We start from the raw sequence: 25876 nt of genomic DNA, 5'->3' as shown, positions 1-25876 counted from the left end.
ATATGAAATAAGTAAGGTCTTAGCTCAACGATAAACCTGTTTTGTGCATTTGAACCGCTATGCATTAGTAGATGCCTGACCTCATCTCATGGATCATCTGTTGTTTGTGTTTGATTTCCAGTGTGGTGGAGGCATCAATGGAGGGGAGATGGCAATTTTTGCCTCCAGAGCAGGGCCGAGCCCTTGCTGGCACCCAGCATGCTTTGTTTGTGTGACATGTCAAGAGCTGCTGGTGGATCTGATCTATTTCTACCAAAATGGCAAGATCCTCTGCGGAAGACACCATGCTGAGCTTCTCAAACCACGATGCTCTTCTTGTGATGAGGTAAGATGCAGCAATAGTAGAAGTAGCCACAGTACTCAATGTTTGTGTCAAACAATGAACCATGTTGATGACAGTGCCAACTCCAATGAGTCTCACAGAACTAACAGCGGTATCCGTGTTTCTCTTTAGATCATATTTTCGGATGAGTGCACTGAAGCAGAGGGTCGCCACTGGCACATGAAGCACTTTGCTTGTTTCGAGTGTGAGACAATGCTAGGGGGGCAGCGCTACATCATGAAAGACGGCCGGCCCTACTGCTGTGGCTGCTTTGAGTCACTGTATGCAGAGTACTGCGAGGCCTGTGGTGAAAACATTGGTAGGTTATACTTGTGAGGTGCTATAAAGATTTTTACTTTGCTTATTTGTTTCTCAGATCAAAACCATGATCTTGCCGATGCATTTCTTTGACTTTGTGTAGAAAAGTACCACAGCTAATGCTTTGTTCCTCTTTTCTTCATCCCACAATCCTTTAGGTGTTGACCATGCCCAGATGACCTATGAAGGTGTACACTGGCATGCCACAGACCAGTGCTTCTGTTGTGCCCAGTGCAAGACATCCTTGCTGGGTTGTCCCTTTCTGCCAAAGCAGGGTCGAATCTATTGCTCAAAGGCCTGCAGCCAGGGGGAAGATATTCATGCCTCTGACTCGTCTGATTCTGCCTTCCAGTCTGCCCGCTCACGTGAATCACGGCGCAGTGTCCGCATGGGGAAGAGCAGCAGGCCTGCCGAGCAGTGGAGACAGTCCCAGCTGTTTAACCCCCCTGCCACTGTCCCCTCATTTGAGTATAAGTTTGGAGATGGAGAGGGTGATGGAGATGCTGATTGCGATATTGGCATCGTAGGGCGCAAGCTGGCCCGTCTCGGCCTGGAGGAGGAGAGGTTCTGGAGGGAGCGGGACGAACAGGATGCTGGTGGAGAGGAGGATCCAGAGGAGTGGGCACAGCATGAGGACTATATGACCCAGCTGCTGCTTAAGTTTGGTGATCGTGGGATGTTACACCAACTTCAGCAGCCATCCCTTAAATCCCCCAGCCCTAGCAGTGACCGAAACAGACTAATAACTGTCTCTGACCCATGGCTAAAGCCTGATACTACATCTATGGGGGTTACCGCCTCCTCTCCAACCCCTGCCAGTCCCACCCAGAGCCAGACTTCCAGTCAATCCAGAGCCAACAGCCTTAGCCCTGGACTGATTAGCAAGAAGCACCTGCCTGAAATGTACTGGGCCCAGTCCCAGGATGGATTGGGAGATTCAGCTTATGGAAGTCATCCAGGTCCTGCCAGTGCCAGAAAGATCCAAGAACTTGAGTTGGACCAGGATCAGGACCAATCTGGGACAGGAAGACAGGCCTTTTGGCCAGACACCAGGCAGTGGTATGAAGACTCCCTTGAGTGTATTGCTGATGAGCTGAGGAAAGTTGAGCAGGGTGCTGGAGATTCCATGGACTCCCTGGCCCTCTCAAACATCACTGGTAAGGAGACTGTTGCATTCTTTCAGTGGAAAAATTGGCTTTCTGTGGTATTGAACAACTGTTCAAATCATGTTTCCTGCTTGCTCTTTTTAGGGGCATCAGTGGATGGAGATGGCAGGGACAGACCTATGGTCTACACCCTTGCCATGCAGGATCCCTCAGTGGCAGATGACTGTGAGAAGATGAGCAACATGGGAACCTTTAATTCATCTCATCTTCACCACAGTGCTAACTCTCTCAACCTTAATCTGGAGAAGGGAGATGAGGAGGAGGTAGCATTGGCAATGAGGGGAGGCACATCAGGAGGACTTCTCCCATTGTCCCCGCATTCGGAAGGCCTCCCTCCCTCCTTTGCCCATGCCCCAGCTCTGAGAAGGAGCAAGTCCCAGTCCAGGCCTCCTCAGATGGTCAAGTTTTCTGAAGACACTGTGGATAATGGATATAATGATGGGTTTGATGTCAATATAAGAAAGCATCCCATGAGTGAAAGGCCACAGCGGAGGGTGTATTGCCCAGATGAGATGGGCAGAGAAAGAAGCCGCCCAACGAGCCACCATGGGCGCAGCAGGCAGCAGCACCACCACCGGCAGGGTCGGCACCACAGGAGCCGCAAAACCCGCTCAGACAACAACCTTCACATGGTGCCTTTGGATAAAGCACAGAGGCCGTATGAGCCCCAGCAGCAGGGTTTGGTAAACCCTCCCTGTGGTGCCATGCTCCTACAGCATCCCGTACACAGGATGCCCATGGCCTACTCCCAAACCCGATCTGACTATATCCGCCAGGGCTTAGCTCAAGGTGACCCACGGGTTGAGCATTTCATGGGTCTCTACAGAGATGAGGATGACTCCTGTTCAACTTGCTCTTCCTCCTCATCGGACTCTGAGGAGGAGGGCTATTTCCTGGGCCAGCCAATCCCTCAGCCTCGAGCGGCTGCGCGCTACTATGCTGAGGACTACCCAACAAGAGTTACAGCCCTTTCATCCCACAGCCATGGTTCACAGACTGGTCGCAGAAAGAGCCACCGCTCCAAAAACTGTATCATCTCTTAACAGCTCAGAGTGTATTTCCTTTATAATCTGCACTACACTAAGCAATAAAGTCAGATTTTCTGATTATGTGGTTTTTGCAGATCAGATCAGATTTTAGGAAGGCAGTTAAAACAACCCATATATACAGACGGCGAATTACGCCCTAAAGTGCGTGGCCAAATGTCAAGAAGCATATCGTATTTTGCGCCAAAATCTACTGAAAGAATAAAATCAATTCAACCTGCAAAGACAGCAAAAGACAGACTGGATCTGTGTAACACATAGTCAGAAAATCTGTTTTTTGTGTGTGCAAGTTTGGCCTAGATACTAGGTCTTATTGAATTTTAGCACTAATATGATGCATGGACTGGTTAATTTGGAAGCCTTTCTTTAGACAGTGCAGCCAAAATTATGTACAGAGTTGGCAGAGTGGTGACATCAAACTTCTTCTTTCATTCAGCATTTGCCATTTTTTTTCATTCTTTTTTAAATAGCAATATATTTAGTGTGCATTAAAATTGCAACATATTGCACACAAGAGGTTGATAAAGTAGAAAATAGAAACAAACCAAATAATTATTTAATGCATAATAGTACAAAATGATAATGTATATATTAAGTTAAGATTTTAATACTGGTATTTTTATATCTGTGGTTTAAAGAAGTGTTTGTTTTGAAGTGTATGATATAAAAAAAATAGTAGTTGTAATGGTAAACAAACAGACCTCGTTAATATTTTATGAGAAACAACAAAGAAGGTGCCACTTCATAAACTGTGTTCTTCACAGTAAAGTGCCATGTTACTCTGTAACATCTCTTATTACATATATTCCAAAATGCTCACTATTGGTGTACAAAATATAAAACTTATGGCAGTAACACCTGCATTTTCCATAGTCAGCTGATCTGTTCACTACCCTTGCTCTGACATAACCAGCTAAATGCTTTGTGATGTAAAGACGCTTGTAATAAATATTTTTCTCCTCTCAAAGTTTCAGGAATGATTATTCTTTTTCTCAAATGTATATGTAACGAATATATTCATTTTAAGATTACATGTTGTAGCCCTCAGACTGTCGTGGTGCTTTTATAGGCATGGAAAGTATGTTAGGAGTCTATACTGTACTAAAATCACATACAGTGACACTATGAAATGGAGTTAAACAATGCCAGCAAACTGATCCTGAAAATTATAGATGAAATCTATGATGCTGGTAGGCTATTTATGTAATTTGTGTTAAAGGCAAATTTCACATTTTATGTGGATGTCAAATCAGTGTTGATAGTAAACACAGTGAAGCAATAAATTCCTCAGTGCATGCTATATTGACAGAGAAAGCGGAGTTCTCCTGCAGCAAAATCTATCGTTCTTCTGGCACCAGTGCCATCATCTGATGTGAACAGTGACCTAGTTGGTGTCAAAAAAGAACTACAGTATTTCTCTGGATAGCCATGGGGCCTGCTTGAGGACACCCAAAAACAAAACATCCTCGTCCTCTTCACTTGTATTGCAAACTAGCTACACTTCAGCACTGAAAATGGATTCTGAAAATATCAAAGTGCAGAGGGTGTTATGGTTGAAGATACATTTTAGTGTTTTGGCTGACTTGGGTTTTGAGCCATATTTGTTGGTTGAAGCAATGCAGCGGAGAGAGACTGAGGCTGCATTAGCCATGCAAGAGGATATGGCTGGTGGGGACCTTCCAGAATCTGAGCTGCCAAATGCTAACAACTCGTGGTGCCTTTGCTCAAACTAGGCTACAATGTTAGCAGAAGCTGAATCATTCAAATTTTTGTTGGGTGCTGTTGCCAATACAAACCCAAACAGCCTGTGTGCCTTAGTATGCATGAAAGTTTCAGTCCTCACTTGGACAGAGGGGTGCTGGAGACCTTCAAGATCCCAAAGATACACTGGAAAAGACAACCAAGACCAGCAGGGCCTAGAGGACAGATGACCATGAGTATTTTTGTCACCTAACGCTATGTTTTGGCCAATGAAATAATAGCTACAAGCTTGGGTAGTGATGGGCGGCAATTTGGGCTTCAGAAGCTAACACGCAGTGCATCCTGGTACATGTAGCAATTTAGCACGCACTGGGGAATTTACTGCTTCCATCGACACTGATTGGACATCCAACATAAAACACGACGAAATTTCCCTTTAATTGATCATAATCACAGCAAACCTTAAAATAAACAGAAATCAACTTTACTCCATCCTTCAGAGACATCTCAGTTTGTGCAAAGCTTTATCTCAAGGTCATCAAAATAATCAAGCTTTGTGCAGGTTTTTCAGGTGGGCAGGGAGGAGGAGGCACATGGGATATAAAGTTTGAAAAGCAAAATCAGACAACACAATGAAAAAGGAACCGAACTGGCATTTCTAGACAGTACAAAGTCATACAAGAATGTAAAACTGTAAATTTAGCAGCACCAGGTCATCTATCTGACTGCTACAAAATAAACTTGATATACCTGAAATAGTAGAAAACATGGTCTTTATCTGGCTTTTCTTTTGCAAAATTGTGATCATGCTGGAGGACAAAAACATATTTTCATCAAAACAGGTTAAATAATGAAACCCATGTTGACCAATCTAAGGTGATGTGAGACTGGTGGCTTTTTAAATACGGACATTTTTTTTTTTTTTTTTTTTTGGCCAACATTTGATAGAAAAACAACTTTCAAGAGTATTTAATAATTAATACCTTTCAACAGAGAACTTGAAGGTAAAAACAGTCTGTTCAAAACTAACACTGTTCATCCCCGCATACAATGCAACACCACATCCTCTCCGTGTTGAGATGCTCTTCAGGTTGCTGTGCTGTAGAATCAGTTCAGTCCAGCAATCCAAAATGTGTCCAAGATATCCACCATGTTCAGCAGTCAATCCTACCATGCTCAGTCTCACAGAGGGTGGGACCAGGCCACTGTGTCAGTAAGATGAGCTGTGATTGACTCCCGTCTTTGAAAGTTTATGACCGGTCAGGGGTGTAGTTGGGGTGGTCGAGTCACAGACAGAAGGTTCTGGCTGCCGTACCGCCTCGTCCAGCTCGCTGATGAAGTGTTTCAGGTCCTCCAGGCAACGTTCACGGATCTCCCCGAGGTTCTCCCTGAGAGGAACCTGCAGCTGCTTCTCCAGGTTGGGGTCTTTAGCCACCAGCATCTTTACCACCATGCCAAATGTCTCACAGTCCTGACGGTACACCTTGAAGTGGACAGGAATATGAGTCAGAAAAGGCATAACAAACAGCCAAAACTTTACTTTCAAAACACTCTCAAGGCACATTTACATCCATAGATCTAAGACAGAGAAGTGTCAACAGGTAGAGGTCAAACCCTTTGAGAGAAAAGCTCTTAATGAAGGAGATGAAAAGTCGTTTCCTTCCTGCTCTACCTGGCACCTAGGTGTAAATATTCCAGTGCCATTGAGCCCGAGCTGATCATTCTGGTGTTAACACACATCATGTAGTGTCAAAAGATAAACACTTCTCCTCTCAAGTTTAATAATGGTCCTTTATGTAGGACAGGGCAGCCCAAGAGGCAATAAAACCCCCCTTTAGTGGCAGCTCAGGGGCTTACAACAGGTGTTAGAATGACAATGAGGAAGAGGTGTCTTCTTTAGAAGCTGCTATTTCACACAGAGCCTCAAATGTCTCATGAAAAACGGAGGGAACCCACTGCTGTCACATCAAGTGTTGACCGTCACATAAACTGTAAAATCTGCAAAGTACAAAAACAGATTTGTTTCCAACTCTTCATCCTTCACATGAGTTAACAATGAAATTCCAGACGGGGAAAATGGAGGTTTCCATCTTCTAAAAGCTCCAGATGTGCTGTGGATCAATTCCCACACACAAGAAATTGAGACAAATCCTGCGCCTCAGTCCTTGTTCTCCAGAATAGTTTTCTCCTCATGGCTTGAACAGAATGTAACAACATAGAAATGACACTGCAGCATCGTGTCATTTTGTTCAGGTGCAGGGGTTTGAAAGGCAAACAGTGGAATAAAAACAACCTTTGAATGATGACAAAGGAGCACAAAAAAAACAGAGCTGCAACAATCATTTTCATTTTTGATTAATTTGCCAACTATGTTGACTAACCAATGAATCATTTGGTCTTTAAAATATCAGAACAGTCAAAAGTGACAACTCCAAATGACTTTTTTTTGTCAAACAAATGGTCCAAAATCCAAAGATACTGAGTTTATTATCGTATGATTGCATTTCTGTCAAATGACAAATCATTTCAGCTCTACCAAAAAAAAAAAGTCATCAAAACTTTATTTCTCAAAATAGTTATGGGGATTGTATTACCCTAAAACCTCACAGAGACTTCGAAATGCTCATGGTCATCAAAGTACACATAAGCAACCCTCCGTCCAATCTGGCCAGGGACCTCCGTTGCATCTCTCTCCCTCGTTTCCTGTTGTCCCTCCACTATTGCCATCTAATTCTAAGGCACAAAATGCTCCAAAAATACACATCACACATGAGGACCTTTTCTAATTGGACGGTGTGATGCTCTGTTTCTATAGAAAAATGGCCAAGCCCACACTGACAGACCTCAGGGACACACCTCAGATTCTCTATGGGATGCTGCTCTATCCTCTCTCCGATTTGCTCCATCTGTCCCTCCACTATTTCATGACACATTTCTTCCTCTAGTCAGTCTCTCTGTGCCTCGTTTCATCTTGCCTCCATCTCTTGGTCAGTTCTCCTTGCTGATGAAGTGGAAGCGAACTCGCCCACTGATAGTTATTAAGTTGCATATCAAGCCTGTGTGTGTGTGTGTGTGTGTGTGTGTGTGTAAAACTAGGCCAGGCAAGGGTGAGTTTCAGTCATTTGCCGGATACCAACAGAGGCTTCTGTGCTGCAGGGTGTTATTTATAGCTTTTCACAATGTTCCTAGAGCAGAGAGCATAATCGGAGTACAGATCATAAATAAAGATCTGCTGTCACACAGAGTTAATGCACTTGCAACAACACATGGCATCTTTCCAAGTTCTGCATTTAACAAACATGTCCGCGGTTACATAAAAGCTCCATAACATTCATCTGCAAATATTGAGCTGATCAGAAATCAAGGACAGTTATTTGGGACAGGTAAGCATTTCTGGAAGTTACACAATGCAGAATAAAATTACTGGAAGTGGGCAGTGTTTTCAGTTATCCCTCTTAAGGTGACCTGAATTGAACAAGAGGATAAATCAGCTCACAGGAAATTTGTGGTGAACATTAGGATACGAGCAGTTTAAGGAAAGAGCGCTGACGTACAATGAACACGCCACCTCTTCTGGGCGTTTCTATGCATTCCCCATGTACAATAAACGATCAAGTGGAAGACGTTACACAACAGCCACACTGACAAGTCTGTGCAGAAAGCAACAACGCATTGTCCTTTTAATCTTTTTCACGTCCCACGGTCTCATTCTGATGACTAGTGAATTTATTTATCAACTTTTCGGAGGAAGTATCCAATCAAGTGTGCTGACAACAAACTCTATAAATATGGGGAAAGTTGTTCTTAGATAACAATGCGCTGAAAATGTACTTCCTGTATTCAAACGCACTTCCTGAAATCCCTCCCTTGTTATCCAATCAGGAAGGAAAGGACCAGTTCTCGACGTTGGGGTGGGGTCGGTCCACGACCGTCTCTGCTTCTGAAAACTTCTTTAAACTTTATTTTAGCCTGTTAAAACAGGATTTGGAGTGAGCGTGTGAGCCTGCCTGGCCTTGGAAAAGAAGAGTGAAAGAGTTGGGGTTTGAGTCCAGTTCTGCCAGTCTTTGTACCTAAAAAAAACCCCACTGAGGCTGGAACTGGCTGACTGTCTGTGTTGTAGCCAAATATATTTAGATTCCTCAACAAATGAAATAAAACTCCCTTTGTATCACAGCCTGGACTGTGAGGAGTAAAACATAATACTCTTTATTGCCTCTCATGCCTTGTCACTCACTATAACCAGTTAGTCTCTACTGCAGCCAAAGTCAACTCTGACAATGAGAACGGGCTTCAGGTTGAATTTCAGCAGACCAATTTCACTTAACTACACAAACACACACTGAGACGCTGGTATAACGCTGCCCAGCACGATGTCTGGCAGATGATGGAAAGTTCAGCCTGTGATCTGAGAAAAGTGAAGGGACAGTTGGGGAGCTTTCCAGGGGAGCTACTGGACTGGAGAGTGTTTGTGTCCGCCTGTTTAGAAGAGATGGCTAGACCAGATTGGGTGCAGAAAGCCAAACATCTGGCTGACACTTGTCAAGTGGCTGAACGCGAGAGCCTCCTGCAACAGAAGCACTGCTGCGACTTTGCAGAGCGCATGTGAAAGTGACTTTGTTGTTTCGGACTGAAAACGAGAGGCCAACTTGACAAGTGCTTATACATTTTCCACTCGCTACTCGGCAAGTAACCAAACATGATGAGAAGAAGTTATCTCAGGTCTTGATTGGTGTTTACAAAGGTTTTAAAGGGCTAAAGTGTTTACCAATAAACACCAAGCCAGACTTAAGATTGCTCTGATTCCATTCATCTTTCCGTTTTTTTCAAGACTTGTACAGAGAGTGATAAGAAAAGTATTTTTTTTTGCATTTGATTACTTAACTTCTATTCGTACCTGGTTGCGTGCAACAGAAACGAGGGCTGACTTCACTTATAATCATGACTAATCAAGCCAGTCTTTCATGACAGTCCCAGTGAGGACTGCCAAGTGAAGAGCATCCTACACGTAAGTGATCTGGATATCACAAAAGCCAAAGAAAGGATCAGGAGGAGGAAAACTGCTCAATCTGAATCTGAGAATCAGAAATCCTGGAAAGAAACCTGAAACTTCACATCCCTGGAATACCCTGTTCCCTCTCATTTTTCATTTTCAACAGTTATATTCTTTCCAGACCACGAGAGCATGAGTTTTACTGACAAAGGAAAGACAACATAGTTGACAAGGCCATATTAAAATACCTTAAGGTTATTCTTGACATTTTGAGTCTTGGTAATCATTTTCCAAAAAAACCTACATGAAATAAAACATTTGAAACGCTTCAGAATCCCTAAAATCTGAAACAAAGCTCACACCGTGGAGCTCGAATGAACGGGAGGAGACACAGCTGGGGAGAAAGAGACAGGCTATAAAACAGGGCCAGAAGTTGCAGCGTCAGCAGCAGTGTTATAACGACCTATAGGCTCTGAGGCACGGCTATATGTGAGAGTGCAGCGTGTGCTCCAGGGCAGAGCTGGCTCAGGTTTATGGTCCCAGTAAAGCAGCAGTAGTGCTCACTGGTGCAGGAATGGGCTTCATTAGATCACTGAGCAGCCCTGGAACCTCGAGCCTGAGGTGGTTTAAGCTCCGTTAAGTGGTCGGCCTCGCAATTTATTGTATGCGCAAACCAATACCATATCTAGGCAGCACTTGTGTTTCTGCTTTCATTTACTGTATGTGTTCCTGTGCCATGAACCTCCATCCTACTGCGCCCTGTGTGCAGGCCTATGTGTGTGTGTATGTGTGTGCGTATTTGTAAAGAAGAGTCAAACACTGAGGGAGAGTTGTGATGTTTGAGCCATGTGGGATAACAAGCTGGTGCAGGGTTTAATGAGCAGTTGTTGCAGTTACGCCAGTCAGGATGGGAGACTAACAAGAACCACCAGGAAACTGCTGACAAATCTGGCAACCAGCTACTTTGGCAGATAATTACCCATCACTTCAACAATGTTCTGAAACTGATATTTGGCTATTTGGTGAATTTTAGGATGTACCCACCACTGTGACTGGTGGACAGGAATTTCCTGCCTTGTTAGGAACCTAATAGGTGGCTGTTCCAGTAATGCCTACCCAGTAAAGTAATCCACGTGTGAGTTAGAGGAGTCAAGGCCACCATATGCACGGGGCTGTTTGCCAGGTTACAGTATGTGTCACGCATGCACCAAGCTGACATTTATAGAGAAGTCTTACAAATTTCCAACTTGTAATGAGAGGACTGTAAATGAAGTGCTTTTCCAAAAGGGGCAACCGAGAGCTACTGACACAAAAAGTTTATACAAATGCTACATGAAAACCAATTAAAAAGCCCAAATAAATAAACAGACAGGTAAGAATTGCAGATACAGCATCTAATACAAATAGTGATGTATCAAATTTAAAATTTCTTGTGTTGGCTGAGTTTGAACAGCTGACTGCTGACTCGTTTTAAACTCTCGGAGTTGTGATGAGTGTGGATAGGTACCTTCTCTATCTCCTGAGCTTTGGCAGCGATGGCCAGGGCTCGCCGCTCTTGAAAGTTTTCCGCAGACAACTTCTGGCAGTCCTCCACGACTGGAGCCACTGGCGGCTCGTCTTTCTCTCCCTCTGGAGGATGGCTCTCTTCCTAAAAGTGGAGGCGAAAGAACGGGTGAGTCGCCGTTGTAAGGAAAACTCAGGAAAAGGTACCACAGGATGAGAGTGAAAAGAGGTGTTTTGATCAAGAAATGTGTGCCACAAAAGCATTAATGCATGTTTTGAGAGTGTACTACTACTGCTGCTGTCAAGATGCCACAATTACAAGATACAGAGAATGGGAACAGACGTACGGTCAGCAACTTCTTCTTCTCATGCTATGACCTGACCTACTGTTTAACTTTCCTGCATATCTAGGCTAAATCCTTGCATACGCCTCATCAAGCACATCTTTCCCCACGTTTCTACAGCTGAAAAGCCTCAGCACACTGTGCTGATCCGTCCTTACGTCTTACGAGTCAAAGAATTAGGGATTCATGGGAATTTCAACACTATTATAGGAAAGACGACCGAGAAGCTGCACACCAGATGTGAATCTTCATTTTTAACACTGTTCTCAGTACTTAGCAAATTATGACTAAAACCTGGCTTAACATCAAACCTATTTTTCAATGTGAATTGTAGAAACTGACATCTCAGCTGTTTTTATGTCTTGAGAACATGAAATCTGGCCAGACAAGCCCTGATGAACCATCTAATGGGTAGACTGGAAACTCTAGTACCCATAAGTATTACTGTGAAAGCCAAAAGAAAGAGCAAAGGGGGAGAAATGAGGCCAACTTGGATCACCACTCAATTTCTTTTGCTCATTTCCTGATACTATTAGAGTTTGAAGGCCAGGGAGCAGAACTGCCCAGCCATGACTAAAGTCCAGTCATACATTAAGGGAAACAGGCCAGGGACTAAGTCATATTAAATCTCTAGATGACTGAGGGAAGTAATTACAGGAGATGGTACATCACAACGCCGAGTGTGGTCTAAAATAATAAGCACAACTCATAAAGCATCATCCAATTATTCCTCCTTCCCATTCCCTCCCTGAAGCTATGCTTGGGAGAAATGTGTACGGTTGTGCATGTCTGAAAGATCGCATTTGTCAGCCTTCAGCCTCCTTAGACTCAGTGAACAAAAAAAAAAAGCAAACCCTGTCTGAGTCTTTCACTTCAGCTTGCTGGGAACACCCAAACCTGGAAGGATGTCACACTATCAATACCAAGCTTGGCAGATACACTTTGTGCAAACTAGACTAGAATTAAATGTCATCTGTCGGGAGGTAATGGGTAATCTCTTTTCAATGTAATGCTAACAATAAATTCAACAAAAGGGTATTAGAGCTAAGCCATTCTTTCTTCTTATCCCTCTGCCATGAAAAAAGGCCTGCTTGGTTCAGTGAGCTCTGAACTGAACTTTGAAGTTACAACTGCTGGAGATACTTAATTACTGCGCAAAATGAATTGGTGCCGTATTTCTTTTACTTCCACTGAAAACCTGCCAAACACATTTGGGGACAGATAAAAGTAATTAATAATCTTCAATAATTCAAAACAGCAACCTCATTCATATTAACTTGTGTTGCTAAATGCACTTGGGGTATGAAGGAAATCACTAAATTAAGCAGAACAGGACAAAACACTGGAAACAAACAGCAACACCACAAACTGATGATATCCAGCCATGGCTAGCTGTCAAACAACTAAATGCTAGCTGCTCTGTCAGGATGTCCATAGGCACAGAGGTGCTCTGAACCAAATGCTAACGCTAGCATGGCAACATGGCTACAATGATAATGTCACCGTAAATATAAGGTTTAACATATTCATCATTCAAGTCTAAAATACAGCTGAGACTGATGGGAATGTCATCAGCCTCAGCTCATAGTTTCTGGTCATAAATCAAAGTGAAAGTATGACCTGATGATGGCGCTGAAAAAACATTAACAGATCATCAAAATTATTACAATGCAACCTGTGAGAGACAAGTTCTCTTATCAGATTTCATGGAAATTATGCAATAGTTGTGGAGATATTTCACTTTAAACCATAAATGTTTACTCAACGGTGGCACCACAGAAAATGTCAGAGATCATAAAACCATCCACATGCATTGTCTGGGAACCATGAATAAAAAGTACTAGACGAACCAACATAGCCTTCTCTGGAGCTACACTGCCAGCATGGTGACAAATACCACAATAACTGACCTCATTCTGAAACTACAACAGGTTTATTACCAGTATGATCCTCTGATCACTTGTGTTTCTTTGCCTTGTTCGCACCACCAGATCTCAGTAATTATCTTGGCTGGTTATCATACTGTAATTCACACACATTTGATGCCTTGCATTGCGCTAAAACCTCATGGTGACCTTTTCAGTAACAGGGCATGCTGTCCCACCCACTTGGCCACCGTGGCTCTCAGCCAGAGCTGGAGCTGCTCTTTAGGTTCCCTCTTTGGTCTCCTCTGTCTGGGATGGCTCCAGAAAGCCTGCGTGTGTTTGTTGAATCCCCACAGCAGGCAGCGGCTGGGGCCATAAGTGCAAGCTTTACTGGGGGCACAGCACAAGCCTTTCATCTTGGCCAAGGTTATGGGTTTGTGCCCCCAGAACAAAAAACAACAATACACCACAGGCTAGATCAAACACAGAAAAAGCAGCAGTGTGTGTGTGTGTGTGTGTGTGTGTGTGTGTGTTTGGAGAGGTGGGGCACTTTCATCACAGGGGTTGATTTGGTGGTGGTGGGTGGTTCTTGCAAAAATGCACATCAGGAGGAGAAGAAAGGGCCGTGTTTGTAGCTTGTGATTTCTGACATCTAAAACAATGCATGGGTTTACAAAGATATCCAAGTGCCCACCATGCCAGTCAAAAGGACGACCCAGTGAAAATACGACAAACGCAGCAACATACAAACTACCTCCAAAACGTTCCGCAAGAGATCTCAGGGCAGCGAATGAGATAAATAAGCGGCATTCAGAGATACAATTTTATGGGCTTTTTGATCAAAGTCATGTTGTGCACATCATGGGAATGTTAGACTGAATGCCTCAAATTAAAGAGTCACTGACGCGGGTCAACTGCAGTCAGCAGCGTGTAGCTGAGGAAAAAAAAGGGTTTAAAGCTTTCAGAGTAGCCAGCAAACTCTGTCCTTTAACTTTATGTCATTTTTGAGTGGCTGTTTTACCAAAAAACAAACAAACAAACAAAAAAAAAGCATTGCCTTAGAATGATCTAAAAGAAATGATTTCACAATTTGGTAGACACAATTGTGATTGAAATAGTAGCTTAACCTTACCGAAACACATGAATCCCACAGGAGTTAAAAAGGTGCTGCTACCCTCAGATGATGGAGACACTTCAAGTCAATCCATTCTATAAGACACCAGTGCAGGACAGGACACGCTGGTTGACAAGTTTGTCAAGTCTTTTCATGTGACCCCGATGCTACACATCAGTTTCTCACAAACACACGATCATTGACCGGCTACATGCGCTAGACAGTCACAGCTACCATACACAGTCAGTCATAAGAGAAGAAGGAAACAACTGTTCATTGTAAACAGTCTAAACACATCCCAACGAGTTCCACGGGGACTTCTGGCTTTGCGGCTAAGATCCTATGATAAAATTATGACTTGGGCTACTGAGTTAGCCTCTTCGCTTCTGGGTGGCCACAGCTAAAGGCACTGCGCCTAATCACATCTGATTGCATTTACACTCCTCTGCGTAGTTCAAAATGGATGATACCAGCAAAGCAAGCTGTTATTTGTGCAACAGGCTGCAGAGATCTGCGTCCAATACTGACTCGAGGCAGGAAAAGTATTTTTTAAAAACCAAGAGCACCTTAAGGGAGGATGGCTGGGACTTTTGTCGACACTTGAGCCCTTCTCCCTACACCATTACAAGTTCCTGTGATTGAAGTCTGCTTACAACACAGGTAAACAAAGCGCAGGCCTGATGGCTTTTATGCTCCGCGTGAGGGCCACTTTAAAACCCATTAACATACTTCAATGGGACTAAACACTTATTAGAAGGATGGAATTTAAGAAGTTCCAGATGCATCCTGCTGTACAGTGACAAAGTGCATGACATGCAGTATAATAAATACAGTACGTTTGGGACTGGACTCCTGTATTTACAATGTGGAAAGACAAAAAGCTTATATGTACAAAAAGAAGCAAAGGCTTGTGTTATGTTCTTTTTCATTCAAGTAAACGTCAAGTAAAATTTGAAGCACAAAAAAAAAAACAGTACTGACGTTCTAATTCATGTGTTTCATGTCCTTGTGCTCACCTTGTTTGAGGTTGTGCTGTGTGGGGAGCCTTCTCTTGACAGGCCGGGAATTTTGTCTGAAGAAATAAGAAAGGGACGAAAAAAAGGGTTTGACACAGTGAGACTTGAGGGAGGGCTAAAGTATAACATGATTTGGAATAAGAAAATTAGAAGCTAGAGGAAGGAGGGAAAACAGCAGGAAGCATAAATTCAGTATGTCTGGAAAGTGAGTATGTGCTTCTGGTAGTCAGGGCTCCGTAAAGGTGTTGATGTTTGGTGCCAGGGCTGTAACATCTGGAACAATCTAGAAACAGATGGTTCACAATCGTGCTCCGAACTCCGACGGATACATTCACTGCAACGCATGTTCCCCCTCATCAATTGGACACCACCTCCTCTCACTCTCCATTTGTTCCTCTGTCAGCTTTCTTCAACCATTCACGACTTTTAGCCGACTGACCGAGTCTACCGACAAACATGAACTCTGAGGACCTCGCTGTGAAGCAAGAACACCCTGATGTGGAAGCATTGGCTTCAGGAATATCCATCAGACATCCTATACCCTTTCCCTGTTCTTCCACACACGACCGGGTGGCATCTTTATGAGGCCTGACAAAGTGGCAGACAGAGCGGGGAGGAAGGCTGGCTGCTGGACACATTAGAGACCCTTTCCGTCTCTCTCGGGTTACCCAGACTGGGAATAGGTTACATTTAATGATTGTAACCTTTGTATATATCTGAAACAAATCCTCTGCATGTCATCTCATAATGCTTTCATTAAGTTCTGATGAGAAATGAAATTGTGTACTTCCTCTGAAAACAAGATCTAAAAGTAGAAAACCACTGCCCAACTGCATTTGGTGCAACTTTTCTATCCCGTCTGCAGCAGCTATACTGAACTGTACTTACCAGTCATCTTGATCTGAGAATAAGTCTCTTCATACCCTGTAGGAAGACCAAACCGTAAGGTCACTGGCTGTGTACTTTACATGATAACGAGGCCTTCTTATGTTATAGTAATCTAGCAAGCACACACTCCCTGAACGCTTCACTGAAAATATGATTAATCATGTCATGCTCTGCTTTCAAGACGTTATAATCGTACATATCCAACATTTTGAACACATTGTCAAATATTATTTGGCCACATAAGGCTGATTAACTTCATTCTGGGGTCCACTGAGCTCATTTCATGAGATAAAAGCATCAATCAAAAGGGAGATCTAAAAGGAGAGATGGCCAGCACTGAAGATGGCTGCAGACCAAAATAACACTGCAGTATATGCAGAAACAGGAGCTTGATCTACAAACTTCCAACATGCGGTAAACAAGGAGACACTAGCATTTTTTTTACAGTCCACTTGATCCAAGATTTAGTGTTAGCCTTCTGAGGTGCATTAGTTTTGTGAACCAAGTACAGTCCAGTGTCACTAACATCAACTGGCATTAAAATTGCTCCTTAGCAATTAAGCAATGTGCACAAATGCTTTGATAGTCTGTTTCTCCACTATCCTCCCAAAACTACTCCTGATGGCTGTGCCATTTGTGTGTGTGTGTGTGTGTGTGTGTGTGTGTGTGTGTGAATGTGTTGTAAAGCACTTTGAGTGGTCAGTAGACTAGAAAAACACAGTCCTTTTACCACTGCAGTGGCAGAACCACTAACAGACCTCCATAACAGGTAGAACAATGGTTTATATAACGAAACGCATTGCAGCAAAGTCACTTCTCAGCACTAAAAAATAAAATTCATCATCTCACTTCAGACCTGGGTGACAGAATTTCAGTGTCAAATAGGCTAAGGTTTATAGCAGATGAAGTTCTTTTAGGTCAATAGATGCTACAGGTTATCTTGCATATGTTTCATTATATCCTGTGGGCTTAAACTTGGTTTCAGTTAAACATTTCAAGCAAGTCATTATGTCCTCCATCCTTGCATCCTTCTCCAGACTTAGTGGCAGGCATCTTTGAGGAACAGAAAGCCACAACATTTCCTTCTAACTTTTTTCTGACATGGCAAGGATGCAAGGAGACGTGTGAGGAACGACAAATCAGCTCACTGTCACCCAAGTCCAAGCTTGTTCTCGTGGCTCAGTGTACAGACCCAAACTGTCGTGTCCAGTCTGTTGAGGAAAGAGCGCCCCCCAGAGGTGGTCGGAAACACCTGCGTGACCATCTGGACCGTCCACACCTGAAAAGCCAGTCAGTGTGATTATCAGTCATGGATGACACAGTGAAATAATACAGGGAAACGAAGAGGTCTTGACAGTGAATGTACATTTTGTGCTGAACTTTAAGGCAAAGTCTTACTGCTCATTTTATAATGTCCATGTTTATTTTTGTAAGGTTGCTGCTTTTCAAATGACTGATATTTCACTTGGTGAATGCATTTTCTTTTCACGAATTATAGCCAATAAATGACTCATGACTGCATTTGCAACTGAAGACAGAGACTATAAATGCTCTGCTTCCTTTTGGTAGTATTGGCTTTTTGTATACGAGTAGGTTCTATTAGCCAAGACTGCAGCTTTTTCCATCTGTACACTTTAGGATGTGTCAACTCCAACTACACATCTTATATTCCAAGAATTAAAATTCCCCTTGTGCCAGGATGGACACAAAGGAAAAAAGAAGAGCTCCTTGCTGCATGAGGCGATGGGAAACATCTACAGGGGAAATTTCTACATACTCTTGCCTTGCTGTGAGGGAAATGGCAGACTCTTGGCTCTGTCTGGGGAGTAGCCTCTGCTGCTGACACTGGAGCCGGAGCGACTGTGGGGGGAGCGGGCCACCTCACGGCGCACAGGGGAACGCTCTCGGAGCGGCGGGAACGGGGCTGCTTTTCTCCTGTAGTGGTCTCTGTCCTCCCTGGAAAAACAGAGGAGAATGTGTGGGAGGTCATCATTTGAATGGTCCAAAGTGCTCTGTGGATGACTAATGAGCTCCACTACTCCACCTGACATAACGATCTCCAGTTTCAGAGAATCTATACACAAGTACTTCTACCATCCCTTTTTGTTAAACAACACATAACTGAAGATTGATGTGAAAACCGACAGTATGTTACAGCTACAGTGACACCAAAATCAGAATTTGAGATACGGAGTGTGAGAGAGAGATGACAGCAAAACAGACAACAAGAGCAACAAACAAAGAGCAAAAGAGTAAACAGTGAGAACACAAAGGATGCAGAGCGAAACAGAAAACACTGAAATTATGACCTTCAAACAGCTCATATTACATAAGACTGACACACAATTTGGATTCAATTACTGATAGGAAAACTGTTTCTCCCCTTCTACAAGCTTGGTAAATAAATGCACCAATGAAGCCAAAACCTATACAGGATTTTAATCTGACCAAATCTACTAATAACGCAGTTCATCTCTGTATGACTGCAGCACTGACGGCTGCAATGGATAAGATGCACACACACGAGCAATGACGGCATCTGAACGCCCTGCTGCAGTCATTCAGAATGCATTCACTCATACCCTCTGTCCAGGTTGAGGATGGCTTGCACGAGTGTGTCCTCCCCGCTCTCTGGGAGTGATCTGGGCGTTGGGTAGATGGCCTGGCTTCGCACGCTGTGAGGTGGTGGTGCACGGGCGCTGAGAGGGTAAAAACACAGGAATGTGTGGTCAGTTACATGCTGTCCACACACATATTGAATAACATAGCAGCAAGTACCATTTGGCCAGTTTGTATTACAACCTTAAGACACAAGTCCTGCCAGGATTGCGTATTCATGGTGTGGGTTTGCTTCACTGAGCATCTCTTTGCCCCTTTTCCAAATTCTCAACTGATCTCTGACCTGAATCCACAACAAACCCACCAATCAACAGGCCAGAAATGACCTTGGTGCCCTTTCACAGCTCCAAATATTTGTCTGAAGTGAAAGCCCCTGTCTGCCTGCTAAGTGGTTGATCTAATCAGGACAATTTGTCTGACATTTTTTCCTTATATTGCATGTGTATACAGCTGTGGATTCTTAGATTTAAGATATAAGCGATATGCTCAGTTGTGTTATCTTATTTCCTCTCTTTGTTGTTTTATCCAGGTGAATGAACTTCAATCGACCATAAAATATATCATTCACTTTGGCACTGTCAAACAGCACAGGTGCGACCTGGACCCAATATCAACGTTCTCAATAACAGAGAATGGGGAGCGTTTCCCACCAGACAACCGCACTCGTCTTTACGACACTACAGCAGACTTACACAAAAGTCAGACTTAATATTTCTTCTGCACTTCTGCAGAAATCCCCCCCCTCCTGATTGGCCTGAGCAGAGGAATTAAACACAGAGGACTTGTTCGCAACACAAGCGCATAGAAAGACTGTCCCCTGCTGTCCATAAAGATAACATCCAATTTAAATGAGCCTTAAGAAGTATGAAGTTATACCTGATAGACAAGTTTCATTTTTGGGGAAAAAAAAAAAAAAGAAGCAGTTTACCCAAACTCCAAAGGCCGTCCTGGGTGTGGATCTTCTCTGGGCACTCTGTAAGGATAGTCCTCCTATACAGTAAAGAAAATGTAAAAAAGATAAAATCCATGAGTGAGACCTTTGATTCCACTTTTTCTTCAAACAATTTCAGCGTGTCCAAAAATACAGATGTTCAAGAAATGTGTTATACATCTGTCTGAAATTACAATGTGACAGGTTTTGGTTTTAAATGTTCACTTCACTTGCTTGCATTGAAAATTGCCCCCTCCAGTTCATTTAATAACATGACTGTAAAACTGAAAAAAATACAATAAATATGAATGTCAACACAACAGTTACAAAAATAAATAGCAGCTATATCTCTCATAATGGAGTGCCAAAGTCCAAAAAGGCAACTGACACGCGTACAATAAATAATTGGTTACAATGTTGAACACACTGCATGGAAACATTTCAACTTGAACCTTCAACTGTAGCGCCCTCAGCTGGTCAGTGATGAGAATGCACATTAAACCAACAATATTAAAATGATACGCAGCTGCAATATGTCCACAGCTGTGCAAAATGGTACATGTGTTCAAAGATCTTCATCACTTGACTTCATAACTTTAATATATGAAAGTGTTGGTGTAAATTGATACTTTAGGTACAGTGAGTCTGATGCATGTAGTTGTGTGAGTACTATTTTTAATTAAAGAATATGTGAAAAAAATGAGTACATAACAAAAATACTTAGATCTGTGAGGCACATTACGGTTGCTTACCAATGTGATTCAACAATGACTTTGTGAAGTGGCAGATGCTGATATTTTTTACTTTCAAAGCTAACTTTTTGGCCCATGTTCACGTCTGAAACAATCTGCTGCACGCAGTTTTATGTGTACAGTGTACAATAAGCTATACAACAGTGTTAATTGTATGACATTTATGCTCTCACCCTCCTTGAAGGTGGACCAGCCCTGCGTTCAGCAGGGAAATGAAGACCATCACCATGGTAGCCCCTCTGATCTTCGTGGTAACTTCGTGGGCCTCCTCCATTTGGGAAAAAGCGCGGACCTCCTTCATATTCATACCCACCGCGGCCATAGTCGTCCTCTGGCCTGCCAAAGGGGCCCCTTCTCTCCACTCCTCCAGCTGCTCGTGGGTATGGACCCTGCCGGGATTTTACATTTTCAGTTAAACTTGTTTGTTTTTTTTTAAACAGTTATTGGGTGAATTTTATTTTCTCAACTTCTCCTTTAAGATGTATGTCTGCTGAAATGATAGATGGCAACACGTTGGATAAATTTCTTCACCTGATAAGTACAAGTGATGTCATTTCCATGCGGGGATAACAAAAAAAGTGAGGAAAGTGTGGAGGGAGGGAGTCTCACAAGAATATACTTGTGTGAACACAGTTTTGAAAATGAAGAAAATAGACTGTGAAGTGACTTTGTACACACTCACCGGTCTTTCTGTTAAGAAGCGTTCATCATACACTTCTCGCATTGCCCTGTCTCTCCTGTATGTCACTGCAAAAGGCAGAGAGTGAAAGATACACATGACTGTCAAAAGACGGTTCAACAAAACATATCATGAAAATGAGTTTCTGTATTCACTGTCGAAGTCTTTGCACAAGACAAGTTCTGCCAGCTTCTTTGAGGAGCAATATTCCAGTAAAACTTTATCACTGGATTAGCAAGAACATCAAATCATATTCTATATTTAATTAGATGACTGTGGGACTTTTATTTTTGTTTTTTGTTGTGAAAGCGTTTTGGTTTTGGCTGGTGAAGGCTGCAAGACTAAGGACGATTTTGCAAACTCTCTTTACTCTTTACAGTATATAGACCATCCCAGTTCTTTCATGTGCCACTTGAGATAATTTGTGACATATGATTCTGATCCTTACTTTCAGATTTACGCAGTAGTGGCATTTCAAAAAATATGAAATGAATGTACTGCATATAAGTGTTATTCACTCACTTACTTTTGGACTCAAGGACTTCTGTGAATCAGGGTGATAAAGGGAAACGATCCTCAACACAATCTGTAAGAAAAAAAAGATGTAAAAAAATAGTGTGACACTTGGATTAAGTGTTCAAGCAGCTGTTTTGAAGAGAGTCTATGTCTACGTGCATTAAAAAAATGTTACGTTTAGCCACAAATACATAAAAGTATGAAATAAGATAAGACAGAGTGCACTGTGAGACCATGAGACGTGATTCAACAACTGAGCCGGCTAAGGTTTTGCTTTGCAGAATGGACTTCACCTACTGACGAATGTCCAGTTGACCAACAATACCACACTCCACACAGCACCAGCTTGATAGCACCCAACCGACAACCACCTACCCGGTGAGTGACAAAATTCCTCACAACATCTTCTGTGATGGTAAATGTACTGATTACTGTCTGTCAATGTAGAATGGACGGTTAGCATTGCTAATTAGCTAGCCTCCGTATATGCTGCAAACATCCGCACGTTTCATTTCATCCAAGGGCAAGTTAACTCATCGCTACTCACACACAAAAATGATAACTAAATATTTACGGCAAAATATGCCATCTTCTAGATACACGGTTGTTAAATAGCCCTCAATAAAGGTGTTGTATTCCATACAAATTAGCAAAACAATCTCACCTTCCTCCCGTACAGCTAGCCTAGCCTTTCCCTTTAGCTACATGGACAACGGCTCTTTTATTGGACGAGAAATACGACTACGTCATCAATTTGCGCCGTACAGACATGGCGTTTGTTTCCTTTTGGTGTACGCTGGTAGCTTTCAAACACACAAAGCTCTGTAATTTTTAACGAAGTTGATAGTCTTCAAACGGTAGAGGCTGTGTTGGTAAGTAATTTAGTTAATGCAGTCATCTGCTTGAAGTAACGTTCGAATGTGTAGCGCTAATGTTGGCTAGCCTGTTAGAAGCTGGTGTAGCTAGTTGTGCGATACAGTTTTTATGCTCATTTAGTTGACATATTTTTTCTTTGATAGTAAGTCGCATGCGTTGAGGATGAGCGGGGGTTTGGCACCAAGCAAAAGCACCGTGTATGTGTCCAACCTGCCATTCTCGCTTACCAACAACGACCTACACAAGGTTAGTTAGTCCCTAAAATTGTTGATCGTACAGCGTTTATCAGTATAACGAAATAAAGTTGAGGATGCTTTGTTTGGCAAAAATTCCACTGTGGTTTCCGAATCATAGAAACTTCCTTGCTGAAACAAATCACTTTGTCTCATTTCAGCTATTCACTAAATATGGAAAAGTTGTAAAGTAAGTATTGGCTTTCTCATATTTTACTTTCTACTCTTTATATTTTACAGCACCGTATAAACCAAGCAAAGTAGTCAAAGAACACATAACCCACAGCAATCATTTAAAAGCTGTGAATACTTGCCTGTAATGTAGCAGTTACAAGTTTTAAATAGGTACTAATAACAATCGTTCTTATTTCAGGGTTACAATTGTAAAAGATAAAAACACTCGCCAGAGTAAAGGCGTAGCGTTTGTTCTCTTCCTGGACAGAGAATCTGCTCATAACTGTGCAAGAGCAGTGAACAACAAACAAGTGAGTTCATTACACATGAAGACCATTCGTTTTCGCATACAGTCTGACACTGAGCATCAGCTGCAGTCTCCTTGTCACTGATGCTTCTTTAAAGGATATTCTCATTCTCATGAGGGACTGTGTGTCTTCCAGTTGTTTGGCAGAACAGTGAAGGCGAGCATTGCCATCGACAATGGGCGAGCAACTGAGTTTATCAGGAGACGGAACTACACAGACAAAACTAAATGTTATGAATGTGGGGTCAGTGCATATTTAACTTTCTTTCGTCCTGTGAAATTGTCAAATTTTATATTGAATTACAGAATTACAAATGCAAGTGTGTTTTTTTCCCTGCCCTTTGAATGCCATCACATCACAGGATACAGGTCATCTCAGCTACGCATGCCCCAAAAACATTTTGGGAGAGAGGGAACCACCCAAGAAGAAAGAAAAGAAAAAGAAGAGGAAAGCTCAGCAGTCTGAACATGTGTGAGTATCCTATGGCTAATATTGTGAGATATTTGATATTAGACTGTGTCACTTTTGTAATTCCTACATCTTTCTTATAGTGAAGAAGAAGAAGAAAGTGAAGAGGAGGGAGAGGACCCAACCTTAGATAGTCTGAGCCAAGCCATAGCTTTTCAGGTACTTGTGTAGATATGGAAAACTCAACTCAGTGGAGACATTTGATTCAAGATTTTGCATCTGATTTGCTGAGTTAAATTATGGAAAGTTTTTACCCTTTTTTGTGTCCCTGTGGCCGAAACATCACTTGAAATGCAACACACTGTGTCAAAAAAGAGGAGAGCAAGGAGATCATAAGAATAACTGCTGTATGACATTGGAACTATGGCAATTTGAAAGTGGACTTTTATGTTTGAGCATTATTCTTCTGTCCTTTTGTGTCCCTCCAGCAAGCCTGTATGGAGGAAGAGGACAAACAGAGGAAGCAGGCGCTTTTGTCTCAAGAGGACGGTGCTCATGCTTCAACATCCTCAGACTCCAAGAAGCCGAGGATCAAAAAGAGTGCATACTTCAGTGATGAGGAGGAGCTTAGTGACTAATAACACACTGTTTGGACCAAAAAGTTGCTTTTCAAATATTGCTTTGTAATGCTTTATATTACTGTGGGGTTATGTTAAAAAAAGATGCGTCCATTTACTCTGATGAAGTTAGATTTTTTTTTTGTACATAGAACTGAGATATATTTAAGTGGATTGTGGATTTATTGAGCGTGTGTGTTGTCACTCAATAAAAACCTTGTTTCTTAATGACAGATTCATTGTGGGTTGTGCCAGTGTTCACGGCAGAATCAGATAAAGGATGCTGAAGAAAAGGGGGGGTTTTTTTGTTTTTTTGTTTTTTTTTTTTTTTTGTTAATCATGCATAAGTTAACACAACTGATGCTGAAAATGCATGATTAATTTACTGGCTGGATTTTTTTAATGTATGAATAATGTTTCCAAAAAATGTCAAAAGTGGTGGGTGACAGATGTGTCAGTTGAGCTTAAGGTTGTGTTTATTTTTTATTACCAGCAGACAAACTAAATTCTAAAATTGGCTGTATATTTGAAATTTAACATAAAAAAGCATTGCCTCTTGTTTAGTTGGCACGTATCCAAAGCGGATTAAGCGACATGCAGTGACCTGGGGCAGTGAATGAAAATCCTAAATATTTCAACAGCCAAAATGCAGCAGCTGGGGGTTTCCCTGCAGTGAAGTCCCATCATCGGGACGGAGATAATGGAGAGTCCAGTTGCTTGTTGTTGAAATGTGAAGGTTTGGGGACAGTCCCAGCCTTCGAAAACCATCACGTCAAATAAGATTCTCGGTACAGCGGTTCGCTTGGAAATGTGGCTTATGATGCTCTCTTGCGTCAGCACGCAAATAAAGCGCAGGATTCCCCGATGTTTTATGCGCATGTTATCTGAACTTCTGTGGCATGTCTGCAGTCTGCCAGTCAGATTCAGGGATATAAGAGGATTCCCAGTACAGTGAGCTGGCGGCACTGTCGACACATTACTGTAGACGCAACATCACCGACTGGGGCTTTTGTGGCATTACAGTGCTGTCGGAAATTAGAGAGCTCCGTAGCTCATGAGTAGGAGAAATGATAAAGAGACAACTGCTGCGTTGACAGACAATTTTCTCCGACGTGTGACGACTACCAGTGAAAGTATTAATGTGTAATCAAATGTTCCAACTGCACGTCAACGTCCCTAATTTCTGTTTTACATTCCTTCGGAAATTCCGAGTACAAGCTGCGCTGTGCCAATAACATTTAAATCAAACACAGCATGAAAGATGCTTATATTTGTTTCTCGACTGAAAGTGCGCAAATTAATTTCTCGGCTGCGTACATATGACAATATATTAGAGAATGTAGAAGAACGGCGTCTTAACAGGTCACTTTTGTGATAATAACCAAGTAATACGAGTATTCACAGTGCCCAGAAGTACCAGCTTAATGTGAGTACGTGAAGGCGGCATAGATTCATCAAGAGGAATGTCAGCCTCGGGAAGTAACCCAGCC

General features: G+C 42.5%; 3 protein-coding genes across 10 annotated transcripts in view; 2 read left to right on the top strand and 1 right to left on the bottom strand.

Annotated features, from left to right (window-relative positions):
* The window catches only part of prickle1b (prickle homolog 1b), a 30185-nt gene extending 26363 nt beyond the window's left edge, over positions 1-3822 (top strand). For both annotated transcript variants that reach the window (XM_076722480.1, XM_076722479.1), the window contains exons 5-8: positions 122-325; positions 455-641; positions 799-1797; positions 1891-3822. In XM_076722480.1, coding sequence (XP_076578595.1) covers positions 122-325; positions 455-641; positions 799-1797; positions 1891-2849 — 2349 coding nt within the window. In that variant the 3' untranslated portion in view covers positions 2850-3822. The remainder of the gene's footprint in view (positions 1-121; positions 326-454; positions 642-798; positions 1798-1890) is intronic.
* Positions 3823-5015: 1193 nt separating this feature from the next.
* pphln1 (periphilin 1) lies at positions 5016-22514 on the bottom strand. Of its 5 annotated transcripts, none has more exons than XM_076722483.1 (12): positions 22435-22514; positions 21781-21840; positions 21258-21322; positions 20749-20964; positions 19821-19882; positions 18856-18972; positions 18057-18229; positions 17466-17552; positions 16274-16309; positions 15386-15441; positions 11051-11191; positions 5486-6036 (listed from the first exon to the last, which is right to left on the bottom strand). In XM_076722483.1, coding segments are annotated over exons 2-12 (1227 nt in total). In that variant the 5' UTR covers positions 21782-21840; positions 22435-22514; the 3' UTR covers positions 5486-5763. The 5 variants fall into 5 exon arrangements, with proteins under 5 accessions (XP_076578599.1, XP_076578601.1, XP_076578598.1 ...); XM_076722481.1 differs by having other exon boundaries at positions 18051-18229; positions 22435-22512; XM_076722482.1 differs by lacking the exon at positions 22435-22514 and adding an exon at positions 22146-22167 and having other exon boundaries at positions 18051-18229.
* Positions 22058-24614, top strand: zcrb1 (zinc finger CCHC-type and RNA binding motif 1). 3 transcript variants are annotated; one of them, XM_076722489.1, is made up of 8 exons: positions 22058-22148; positions 22790-22892; positions 23041-23069; positions 23253-23364; positions 23497-23604; positions 23723-23832; positions 23913-23988; positions 24258-24614. In XM_076722489.1, exons 2-8 carry the CDS (start codon positions 22809-22811, stop codon positions 24405-24407), a joined length of 669 nt encoding a protein of 222 aa, XP_076578604.1. In that variant the 5' UTR covers positions 22058-22148; positions 22790-22808; the 3' UTR covers positions 24408-24614. The 3 variants fall into 3 exon arrangements, with proteins under 3 accessions (XP_076578604.1, XP_076578602.1, XP_076578603.1); XM_076722487.1 differs by lacking the exon at positions 22058-22148 and adding an exon at positions 22501-22642; XM_076722488.1 differs by lacking the exon at positions 22058-22148 and adding an exon at positions 22554-22646 and having other exon boundaries at positions 22794-22892.
* Positions 24615-25876: the final 1262 nt, after the last annotated feature.

This window comes from Chaetodon auriga, chromosome 22, assembly GCF_051107435.1.
Source record: "Chaetodon auriga isolate fChaAug3 chromosome 22, fChaAug3.hap1, whole genome shotgun sequence".
NCBI lineage: Eukaryota > Metazoa > Chordata > Actinopteri > Chaetodontiformes > Chaetodontidae > Chaetodon > Chaetodon auriga.
This window is presented reverse-complemented; position numbering and strand designations above follow the sequence as displayed.